The 11,794-nt window shown below is 37.6% G+C and overlaps 1 protein-coding gene and 1 pseudogene across 1 annotated transcript; one reads left to right on the top strand and one right to left on the bottom strand.

The window, feature by feature from the left end:
* Positions 1-1,367: 1,367 nt before the first annotated feature.
* Positions 1,368-4,345, bottom strand: LOC113347800 (IAA-amino acid hydrolase ILR1-like 4). Its single transcript, XM_026591478.1, has 5 exons — positions 3,681-4,345; positions 3,478-3,603; positions 2,323-2,637; positions 1,932-2,060; positions 1,368-1,840 (listed from the first exon to the last, which is right to left on the bottom strand). Exons 1-5 carry the CDS (start codon positions 4,035-4,037, stop codon positions 1,421-1,423), a joined length of 1,347 nt encoding a protein of 448 aa, XP_026447263.1. The 5' UTR covers positions 4,038-4,345; the 3' UTR covers positions 1,368-1,420.
* A 3,528-nt stretch (positions 4,346-7,873) lies between these two features.
* Positions 7,874-10,590, top strand: LOC113351170 (annotated as a pseudogene).
* The last annotated feature ends 1,204 nt before the right edge of the window (positions 10,591-11,794 follow it).

Raw genomic sequence — 11,794 nt, forward strand, 5'->3', positions numbered from 1 at the left:
GAAACACTTTTCCACATTCTTATTAGCTGTTCACATGCTAAAGCAGTATGGCGCTTTCTTAATATCAATATTGACCAGATTATCTCTCAATGCCAGTCTGTAAAAGAATGGATTATCTCATGGTTCAGTGATGTTCAGAATGCTGGAAGTAAAGAAATCAACAACTGGAGAAGTTTGTTAATGGTGGGAAGCTGGATTATATGGAAGGAAAGATGTGATTGTGTCTTTCAAGATAAGAAGCTGAATCCTATGAACACAGTCACCAAAATTCAGTTGTTGTTGAATAGCTACACTGCCTGCACTCAAGTCAGTTCAAATTCCTATCCACAAATTAATTCTGCTCAATCTGACTCTCACTCTAACATCTCATTATGCTTGCAAGATATTATAGATGAATCTGTTGTTTATAAATTCTTTGTTGATACATCTTTTGACCCTAATACTAATGAGTGTGGTTCTGGCATTGTGTTGTATAACACCTCAGGTGCAAGAGTTGGCTTCAAAGGATCCTATGCAGCTGGCTTAATTGATGCAGAGGCTGGAGACTGCAGAGCTGTACTAGAGGGGCTGAGATGAGCTAAAGCAATGGATCTGGATAGCATTCATTTGGTAGCTGATGCAGAGATAGTAGTCAATTCAATCAATAACGAAGTTCTGGATATTAGATGGGAGAATAGGAGAACCACCCAAGACATTAAGCTTTTACTTAAAACTTTTAATTCTTTTAAAGTTTCAGATGTCAAGAGAGATTTAAACTCTTTAGATGATTCTATTTCAAAAGTAGTTAGGAAAGACAGACTTTCTGTGGAAGAATTTAGTCATGATGTTGCACATCTTGACACCGTTCTATCCAGGTTTGTAGACCCAGGTATTTCTTAATAAAATCTCTAACAAAAGTTAGAAACAGAAACATTTTTGCTTCATAAGTAATTTTTTCAGCCTGACTTCAAACTTTTCAACTTAATCAAAGCTAAAAACAAAATGTTAGTACTTCTTAAGTTGTATTCAAAGTCAAACTCCCTTCAACTCTGGACATTTAAGACCACAACTGCCCAAAAGCTTTTATCACACATCCAAAAATAATCAAGAAAAACAAGAACGACAAGTAGATCAGTAAGTCCCAGCACTGCACAACCACTACTCCTGGTAAAGTAGATAGAATTTCTTCTTGTGTGTACTGTCCTTGCACCATTAGGAATACTGGGTACCACAATGGTTCTTGAAACAGCGATCTTAACAGTAGGAGATGATGTGTGTTCTTTACCACCTAAAAGCCCAAGGTTTTGTGTTGAAAACTTGAAATCCTTTTGCATCCACTGAGAACTCCAGATTTTCTTGGGTGGAGTAGTCTCGGGGACGTAGCTTTAAGTTTGCTCGTTTTTACGGTCAATGGCACTATTCTATTCTTAGACAAAGATTCTTACATAGAGTAATTGTACAATTCATCGTGGAAATTCTTTTCCAAGAGATGAGATAACGCTTCGAATTCAAGTAGATATCTATTAGCCAATGATGCATGCAATGTTGCACCATAAGGAAGTACATCTTCATTGAAAGTGAAGTAAGGGGAATGTGCTGTCTCGAATTTTCCAAGTGATTCGTTGTTCATCCCGAGAAAGAAAAAGTGTCCAGGAATCAGATTGGAGAAAAATGAAAAATCTTCTGATCCCATTATTGGTTTCATGTCTTGCACTTTTTCGGCCCCTAACATATCTCCTCCTACGTTTATGAAATGCTGATGCAGCACTTCATTGTTATAAGTTACCGGGTAAAGGCTATCATCTGTGAAGAAGTCGATAGTAGCATTGCATCTGTTGACTGAAGCTTGTGCTATGATAACCTGTAATATTCACGGTGGAAGAGAACCAATTTTTAACCAATGATAGAAAGTTAAAAATATTGACAAGTTAAAGTCTGATTTCTAATTTTACCTCTTTGATTCGGTGCATGAGCTTTACAAGTCTTTTTTTCGAAAGCGCTCTGAAAGTACCTCCAATGGTGACTGTATCTGGGATAACATTGAATGCCTCACCTCCGTGGAACTTTGTAACTGTTACTACCTGGAAAACGTGTGATTATTTTACATGGAACAGCTCAGAGGAATACAAACAATTCACGAGTACAAAATACATATGTACCTAAATTAGGGTCATAAATAGTTTCTCGGTTTAATATCTAATTTAATTTTGTCATTTGTCAAGAACCAAAGACAGCTCAATAGACTTGAGATCAGATATTGTCATTTGAATGGTTTAATGATACGTCTAATAAGAATCTTACAATTAGCACCTTTCATGAAAATACATTCAAAGATGCAAGTACCTGCGAGTCCAGTGGATCAGCTTCTCGCGAAACAATATGTTGCAGGCTAAGGATTATATTCGATGCAGCTAATATCGGGTCAATTGTATGCTGTGTGATTGCTGCATGACCTCCCTTTCCACTAATGACTGCTTCAAAAATGCCGCACCCAGCTAGGATAGGGCCAGGCCTGGAGGATACAGAGCCTGCACGTACACTAGCAGTCACATGCAACGCGAAGATAGAATTGATGTTATGCAGTGCACCAGCTTCTATCATTCTCTTTGAACCCCCTGCTCCTTCTTCTGCAGGTTGGAAAATTAAGGCAACAGTTCCCTGTCACAAGAACATTGTTGTTAACATAAGCTAACCCGGTCAACTGAAACTAAGTTTTCAATTCCATTCTCTTATGGACGAGTTTGAAGAGTTTAAAGATAATGCAGAAATATTTTAAATACTGCAATGCAGAAGCCGCCTATTGTAGACAATCAGAACCTTACAACTAATGTAACTCTACAGTCGAAGTTAAAATACTCCATACAAGGTAAACCTGTAGGCGAACTTCTTGGTTTCAAACATAAACCAACCGGCCGACTGAAACTAAGTTTTCAATGCCATTCTCTTATTGACAAGTTTGAATAGTTTAAAGCTGATGCAGAAATCTTTTAAACACTGCAATGCAAAAAGCCGCCTACTGGAACCTTGCAACTAATGTAACTCTACAGCCGAAGTTAAAAGTGTCAAAACAAAAAACTTCTTGGTTTCTTAAGCTACTAAGGGCTACGAAAAATAGGCATTCTACATAAATTTTCTAACAAGGAAAAGAAGATTTCTTTAGGACTGGGCACTATCAATAAAGTTAACAAATTGTAATGAAATAGCACTAAAGTTCGAAAGACAACCAACATTTTACGGTTCCACAATACGATACTATATGTAGAATCTCTAATATCATAGCACTAAAGGTAGACAAATTGGGTCATCATTCCTACAAACTGACAGTGTAAGGTATGTTGCTTTCAGTCAATTCCTAAACAGAATTTCGCCAATTCTACCATGGATGCAAATGCAATATAGTCATAAACACATGAAGATGCTATTATAACCACACCAATTGAATCAATGATTGCTCGAGAAACCAAGACATTTCTACAGCAAAAAAAGCATCCAACGAACCTTTAACTTCTGGCGATGATCTTGAAGGATTTTTGCAGCACCCAGGAGCATTGCAACATGAGCATCAGGCCCACAAGCATGCATCTTACCTGGGATTTTACTTTTGTGGTCCCACTCCACCATCTCCTGAAACATAACCCCCATTTACACAGCCAAAAAAATTAAATTAAAAAAGTTCTGAAAATCAGAAATGAAAACCAAACCTGCATAGGGAGGGCATCCATATCAGCTCTTAAAGCAACGAAAGGTCGTTCACCACTACCAACATAACCTATAACACCAGTAACAGCAATTGGGTATTTGTAATCAATACCCATTTTATCCAGCTCTTCTCTAATCAACTTACTTGTTTCAAATTCTTCAAACCCAAGTTCTGGGTACTCATGAATTTTCCGTCTAATATCAACAATCCACTTAGCAAGCTCTGGTTTTTGTGCATGGTTTAACAAATTGGTTGGAATCTCTGCTAATTCAGCTGAGCTCAATGAATTAATGGATGTTGGCAGACTAAACAAAGTAGTAAAACTCAAAATAACAGACACAAATTTGCAGAAACCCATTGAGAAAAAAAAAATCAAAAAATCTGTTTGAAAAAGTTGGGAATTTTAGGATTGAAGTGAAACACTTCATTTTATTTTAATGGAAATGGGAAGACTGTGACCCACTGAAAGAGTTAGTTCGGGTCTTAACCCGTTTATTCAAAACGAATCTGGATGGTTTTAAGGTACCCAATAGAGAAATTCTAATCTCCCATTTCTAGGACCCTCTCTTCGCAAAACTGACACACAGCTTCTTCTATTCATCTTCTCTGGGCTGATAATAATTCTGTCCATCACCACCGCCATCAATAGCAGATCATCACTACTGTCGCCACCTTGGTAATTTTACTTTCAGTTCTTAGTTTCAGTTTTGTTTTTGAAATTTAAATTCTCTCTTTCTTTCACCAACTACTACACTGACTGTCACTACTTGGTAATAATTTATTAGAAATGGGTTTGTTTGTTCTGTGTAATTGATTAATGGGTTATTATCAAAATCTTTAATTTAGGCATTTCTTTCTTATTAGTTTCTCAATGACATCAATGGTGTAAAAGAGTTTCTTTTTTTTTTTTTAAATTGAGGAAATTTCTTATGGAAAATCTGTTAATACTGTGCACATTGAATTCCTGTTGCTGTGAAAATTTAGCCATGAATAGATAGCTAGCTGGCTCTCCATTGTATCAACAGGTTTGTCCCGGAGTACCTATGATGAGATCTTTAGGCCCCTGCTTTATAAGTGAAGATAGTGCAAAATGAAGCTCTATTTATGCTATTGCAAAATTGGTTAAAGATTTTTTTTGCTTTGTTTTGATTTGGTTCTGCAATGTGTAATTTCCACACACTGAACTTTTCGGTTCATACACTTGGGGTTAGGGGACACGTTCTTAGCCTGCTTTCTCTTCGTGGTCTTCCCTGTTAGCTTATACATTGCTTATCCTAGAATGCTTAGGATATTGACAATACAACAAAGGACAAATTGTCACCATTATCTGTTTTAGACTACTGCTGCAGTGCTATCCCTATTGTCATATATGAGATTTTCTTTGTTCGGTTTACAACTTGACCTAGTTGTTTAGAACTTTCTATGCAAGTGCATCAACTTATATACCAATCATGCGAAAATTGTCTATTAGAAATGGTCTGAAAAAGCCGCTCCTGTAAACTGTGGAAGTAGAGCCTTCTATCATTTTATACAAATTGGATCCTAAGTAACACTTAGCTATTTTGGTTCTTTACTTGTGCGAAACTCGACCATTTTTGGATGTTGACTAGTTAAAGTAAATTAAAAGTCTTGATGTCATCTACTGTGGCAAACTGGTAACAAATGAATGATGCTTCCCTGCGGAAACTGGTGCCTACATCTGATTTCTTTGGTATTCATACACTATTATTCAACTTTATCGTTTTAGTGAGTGTAAACAGTTCGTTATCTCTTGACCATTCCCTTGTTGTTTCTGTGTGATTATTGTTGTTTGTGTGCTGACTGTAATCAGTTGTTATTGTGTACAGTTTTTGTCAAATGGCGGATAAAGAGATGGATGGTGCAAAGAGTTATGCGAGAAGAGACAAGTTAATGGAAATTGAGAGAAATGTTCAAACTTGGTGGGATGAGAGTGATATGTTTATGGCAGAATCTTGTGAAAAGCCTCCAAACTAGGTGAAAAATTCTATTGAAATATCCCTTATCCCTATATCAATGGTTCATCTAGGTCACGCATTTTCATTGTTGAAGCTCATAGTCACTGCTGCTTATCAACGATTGAGAGGTGCCAAGATACTTTTGCCTTTTGGTTCCTACTGTACTGGATGCCCAATAAGGCCTCTGCTGATAAACTGGCCTGGGAGATTGTAAGATCTGGAAATCCACCTGTATTTCTGTTGAAAGAGGACAACATTATTACCAAAGTATCAGAACCAGAAGTTGATACAAGTGGAAAAACTGAATGGATAAATTCAAAAGCAAAAGTCCAAGCTGCGTCGAAATCGGGTGGTGAAAAGTACCAATAGGAGATCATGAAAGAGTATGGACTCTCAGATGCTGAAATTTATAAGGTCTAAGATCCATCTCACTGGTTGTCTACTTCCCTCATGTTGCTAAGGAAGATCTTAAGGCATTTGGCTTGGGTTGCGGTTGGCAGCGATCCTTCATCACAACAGATATTATGATTCATTTGTATTTTTAATTGTCAGTCAAAACATGTTCAGCTGAACTTTTACATCCCACCAACTTTCCTCCTCCATATCAGAAATTTCGAAACGAAGGCTAAAATTTTGGGTATCAATCAGATTAGTATCAAATCACACAGGTAAATCTTCTGCCATTATATTGTCTCTTTAGATTGCAGTATATGCCATTGTTGTTCGCTTGATTGATGTGTGTTTCATGTCAAAATACCCACCTAGGTTTGTGTATATGATGAGAATTACTGTCTAAAATTTAGTAATTAATTCCATAATGGAAAACTTAGGGTCTTACTAATATGGTATTTTCTGAGAATTTTCAATCTAGTCAAGGCTGATTAGAGCTGATTATGGTCTCTACTTGTGTTTTCACTACTCATGTTTGTTCTTGTACTGGATTCAAGGCTCATTAGTGCTGCAAATGAGTTTTTTTTTTTCTTGAACTGAGGAAATTACTTATGTGAAATCTGTTAGTACTGTGCACATTGAATTCCTGTGAAAATTTAGCCATGAATAGATAGATAGCTGGATAACTATTGTTTCAAAAGGTTCATCTAGAGTACCTATGATGAGATCTTTAGGCCCCTTTATAAGTGAAGATAGTGCAAAATGAAGCTCTATTTATTTATTCTACTGCATAGGAGTTGGTTTAAAATATTTTTGTTTTAGTTTAATTTTTCTGCAATGTCCAACTTCCAATCACTTTGCTTTTCACTTGGGGGAGACACGTTCTTAGCCTATTTCTTTTCCTGGTCTTCCCTGTTAGCTTATATGTTGCTTATCCAAAATTTTCACCATCATCTGTTTTATTCTTTATATATCCATCTCATAGTACTGCTAAAGTGCTACTGTCATATATGAGATTTTCTTTGTTCGGTTTACAACTTAACCTAGTTGTTTCAAACTTTCTATGCAGGTGCATCAACTTATATACCAATCATGTGGATATTATCTGTTACTGTTAGCAATGGTCTGAATCCACTCCAGGAAACATTGTAAGTAGAGCCTCATATCATATTATTCAAACTAGGTACAACATAACACTTAGCTATTTTGGTTCTTTACTTAATGCCATGCGAAACTCAACCCCTTTGGATGTTGACTAGTTAAAGCAAATTAAAAGTCCTGATATCATCTACTGTGGCAAACTGGTAATGATGCTTCCCTGTGAAAGCTGATTCCTGCATCTATTTATTTTTTTGAGTATTGATACTCTATCGTTCATTCCAACCTATATTTTGTTGATCGTTTTGTTGTTGTTTGTGTGCTGACTGTAATCAGTTGTTATTGTGTACAGTTTTTGTCAAATGGCGAAATAAAGAGATGGATGGTGCAAAGAGTTATTCTAGAAGAGACGAGTTATTGGAAATTGAGAGAAATGTTCAAAGTTGGTGTTTAGGGCAGAATCTTGTGAAAAGCCTCCAAAACATAAATGGACTACTTCATCTGGGTCATGCATTTTCATTGTCGAAGCTTGAATTTGCTGCTGCTTATCGACGATTGAGAGGTGCCAAATTGCCAATGTACTTTTGCCTTTTGGTTTCCACTGTACTGGAATGCCCATTGAGGCCTTTGCGGATAAACTGACCCTGGAGATTGTTAGATTTGGAAATCCACCTGTATTTGCGTTGAAAGAGGACCACATTATTAACAAAGTGTCAGAACCAGAAGTTGATACAAGGACCACATTATTAACAAAGTACCAGAACCAGAAGTTGATACAAGTCGAAAAACTGAACTGGACAAATTCAAAAGCAAAAAGTCCAAGCTGCGTCAAAATCGGGTGGTGAAAAGTACCAATGGGAGATTATGAAAGAGTATGGACTCTCAGATGCTGAAATTTCAAAGTTCCAGGATCCATCTCACTGGCTCATCTACCTCCTGTTGCTAAGAAAGACCTTATGGCATTTGGCTTGGGTTGCGATTGGTGGTGATCCTCCAACACAACATATATCATGTGATTCATTTGTCAGATGGCAGATCGGGAAATTGAAGGAGATGGGGAAGATTGTGAAGGTTGAGGTATGACATTCTACTCTCCGTTAGATGAACAACCATGTGTGGGTAATGACAGAGCATCAGGTGAAGGTGTGCTTCTGCAAGATTACTCCCTGATTAAAATGGAGGTGATTCTGCCTTTCCCTGCTAAAATGGGAGCTTTGGAAGGAAAGAGAGTGTTCTTGGCTGCTGCCGCATTGAGACCTGAGACCATGTATGGGGAAACGAATGCCTGGGTTTGGCTGAAGGTAAATATGGAGCCTATGAAATCAACGAGACTGATGTGTTTGTCATCACTGAGAGGTTTGGTTGGCGTCCCTTTACCTTGCATATCAAAACCTTTCTAGGATCCCAGAGAAGCCAACTGGTTTGCCCCTATGATCCCCTCTGTCTTTTAATGAGATCATATACACACTTCGAATGACAAACGTCCTAACTGATAAGGGTACTGGGATAGTCACCAGTGTCCCAGGTGATTCCCCTGATGATTATAGGACTGTGCATAGATTTGAAGACGAAACCAGGTCTGCAAGCAAAGTTCGGTGTGAAGGATGAGTGGATATTTCCCTTTGAGGTTGTACCCATAACCAACATCCCTGAGTTTGGGGACAAATCAGCTGAAAGGGTATGCATGGATTTGAAAATCAAGAGCTAGAATGAGAAGGAGAAGCTTGCTGAAGCAAAGTGAAGGAACTATGCTTTCTGGAGAATTTGCAGGTATGAGGGTCCAGGATGCAAAGCCATTGATCAGGAAAAGCTTCTTAAAAATAGCCAGGCAGTTAGTTACTGTGAACCAAAGAAGAGAGTTATGCATATTCCTTCTCGATTGACATCGAGAAAACTGAATGCGTCAATCTCACGCACCAAGCGGATATGCAGGATCTTTGAATCTCCTTTGAGAATCAAGCTGATTTCGAAGAACTCCGAAATAGGTGATGAGTGCATTGTGGCCCTTACAGATCAATGGTACATCACATATGAGGAAGAAGATTGGAGGAAAATGGCTGAGGAATGTTTGTCTACCATAAAGAGACACAATTTGTTCGACCACACCTTGAGCTGGAACTGAATAAGTGGGGTTGCTCAGGCTCTTTTGGCTTGGGGACTCATATTCCTTTTGACGAGCAGTTCCTCGTCGAGTCTTTATCTAGTTACACGCTCTACATGGCGTATTACGCCATTGGCCATATGTTTCAGAATGGGGAAATGTATGGAAAAGATTACATATTTGTTGAAACCGGAACAGATGACAGATGAGGTTTGGAATTTCATTTTCTGTGAAGGTTCCCATCAACCGTCTCTCAATCTGTTCTCAACAAGATGAAGCAGGAGTTTCTTACTGGTACCCTTTTGATCTTAGAGTCTCTGGGAAGGAATTGATACATAACCATCTGACATTTACTATCTACAACCACACAGTGCTTTTAGCCCAACAATACTGACCGTGTGGTTTTAGATGCAACGGCCATTCTATGCTCAACTCTGAGAAGATGTCTAAGTCGACTGGAAATTACAAGTCACTTCGCCAGGCAATTGAAGATTTTTCTGCAGATGCCAGAAGGTTTTCTCTAGCTGATGCTGGTGATGGCATGGATGACGCAGATTTCGTCTCTGACACCTCGGCATCTGCGATTATCCGACTCACAAAAGAAATCTCATGGATGGAGGAAATTTTGGATTCCGGGTCTTCACTCAGACAAGGTCCCCCTTTTGCTTTTGCAGATAAGGTATTTTTAATGACATAAATATTGCTGTCACTGAGACTAAGAACTTCAATGATATATTATGCTCTACAGACAGGGTATTTACAAGCTGCCAGCGTGATATATTATGGCGTTTTATGGATGTTCAAACACGGTTAGTTACTCCAATTTGTCCCCACTATGCCGAATATGTATGGAGAAAGCTCTTGAAGAAGGATATTTTCACTATAAAAGCAGGTTGGCCCATGGCTGACAGACCTGATCTCACTCTGAGGAGAGCCAACATGTATTTGCAAGACACAATAGCCACTATGAGAAAGTTGCTCGAGAAACAAATATCAGGGTCGAAAAAAACTAATAAGAAGGCATCACCAGTTACCCTCCCAAGTACAGAGTACAAACCCACTATAGCTGATGTGTAGGACATTTACCCGTTCTCAATGTGTCAACTGTCCCAGGACCCCTTACGCTGTATCAACAATGATAGTTGATACTTTTTCGCTGTATCAACTATTACAGTTGATCCATAGCAGTTACTTTGGTTTACTTGTTTATCAAGTATATAATTTCTTCTTTTAGAGTTTTACTATTTGTAGGTTCTTGTTCATGCCTATATAAACAGGTTTATTTCGTTTTTGTAAGACACATTATTATTATTATCAAGTTAATTAAAACAACTCTTTTAGAGCAATCTATCTTTTTCATTTTTAAACCCTATTATTCTTCTGTTTTCTCATCCTTTTCTTCCCTTCTCAACACCAGCAATCTCTGAATTGCTTTCTTCTAATAATGCTAGTTGGTACCGGTTATAACTTTTTTTTTAGATTCTTGTCTAAAAACAGATCCTAACACCGCTTCCACAAATACTCAAAACCATATATTTTCATCAACTTCTATGGCACAGATCAACCTCTTACCAAGGCAGACCTTGCTGACCTTGAAACAAATATCGTCGAGAGATTGGAAACCTCTTTGTCGGAGAAGATAACAACATCTGTGTCAGAGAAGTTATTAAAAAAAATTAATTCACATGAACACTATCTTCTCAAGTTGTTGAAACACACAGGATTAGATGAGGAAGGCGTTCCAGGTTTAACTGATGACATAGAAGGAGAAGAAAAGAAAACAAAAGATCGAGAAGACGATGAAACCACAAAAGTTAAGAAACATTCTTTTGTTCAAACCACTTCAATTCACCAAACAATTTGAGAGTTTTCTTAACAGTTCTTATAAGAAGCCTGCAAATGTGAATCTCAACAGTGACGAAGAAGAGGACAAAGGTGGGAAGATGAGAAAAGGTTAAAACCTAACATGAGTCCTTATGGCACTTTACCAGAATATAAATTGAATGCTGATATTCCCAACTTTCATGGTGGTTTACAAATAGAAGAATTGTTGGATTGGATTTATGAAGTAGAATCATTTTTTTAATTTCATGGATGTACCTGATTCTTCTAAGGTTAAATTGGTTGCATATAAACTAAAAAGTGGAGCTGCAGCTTGGTGGGATAAAACCTGTGATGATCGACGTAACATTCACAAGCCTCCAATATGTACTTGGAAAAGAATGAGAGAATTATTAAGAGATAAGTTTTTACCTAGAGATTATATGCAACAACTGTTTATCAAGCTTCAACACTGTCGACAAGGAGCTAGGCTTGTTGAGGAATATGTAGCTGAATTTTACAGTTTGATTGCACGTAACCAATTGAATGAAACTGAAGAAAAATTAGTTGAGCATTTTATAGATTGACTAAACAGTTTGATTCAGCAAGGGATGACACAATCCGTATTTACTATGATTGAAGCTATCCAGCAAGCTATTAAAGTTCAGAAGCGTGTACTCAATACTTCTAGACAATCAACTCCAAGACAAGCTCGTTATCAGAATTATT

Source organism: Papaver somniferum, chromosome 2 (genome assembly GCF_003573695.1).
Source record: "Papaver somniferum cultivar HN1 chromosome 2, ASM357369v1, whole genome shotgun sequence".
Taxonomy (NCBI): domain Eukaryota; kingdom Viridiplantae; phylum Streptophyta; class Magnoliopsida; order Ranunculales; family Papaveraceae; genus Papaver; species Papaver somniferum.

Excerpts from the sequence above, each read along its gene's own strand:
- LOC113347800 (XM_026591478.1), bottom strand. The coding sequence starts at position 4,037 with ATGGGTTTCTGCAAATTTGTGTCTGTTATTTTGAGTTTTACTACTTTG. Across the intron at positions 3,604-3,680 it reads TGGATGCCCTCCCTATGCAG|GAGATGGTGGAGTGGGACCA; the intron begins GTTTGGTTTTCA and ends GTTATGTTTCAG. Across the intron at positions 2,061-2,322 it reads CTGATCCACTGGACTCGCAG|GTAGTAACAGTTACAAAGTT; the intron begins GTACTTGCATCT and ends CACGTTTTCCAG.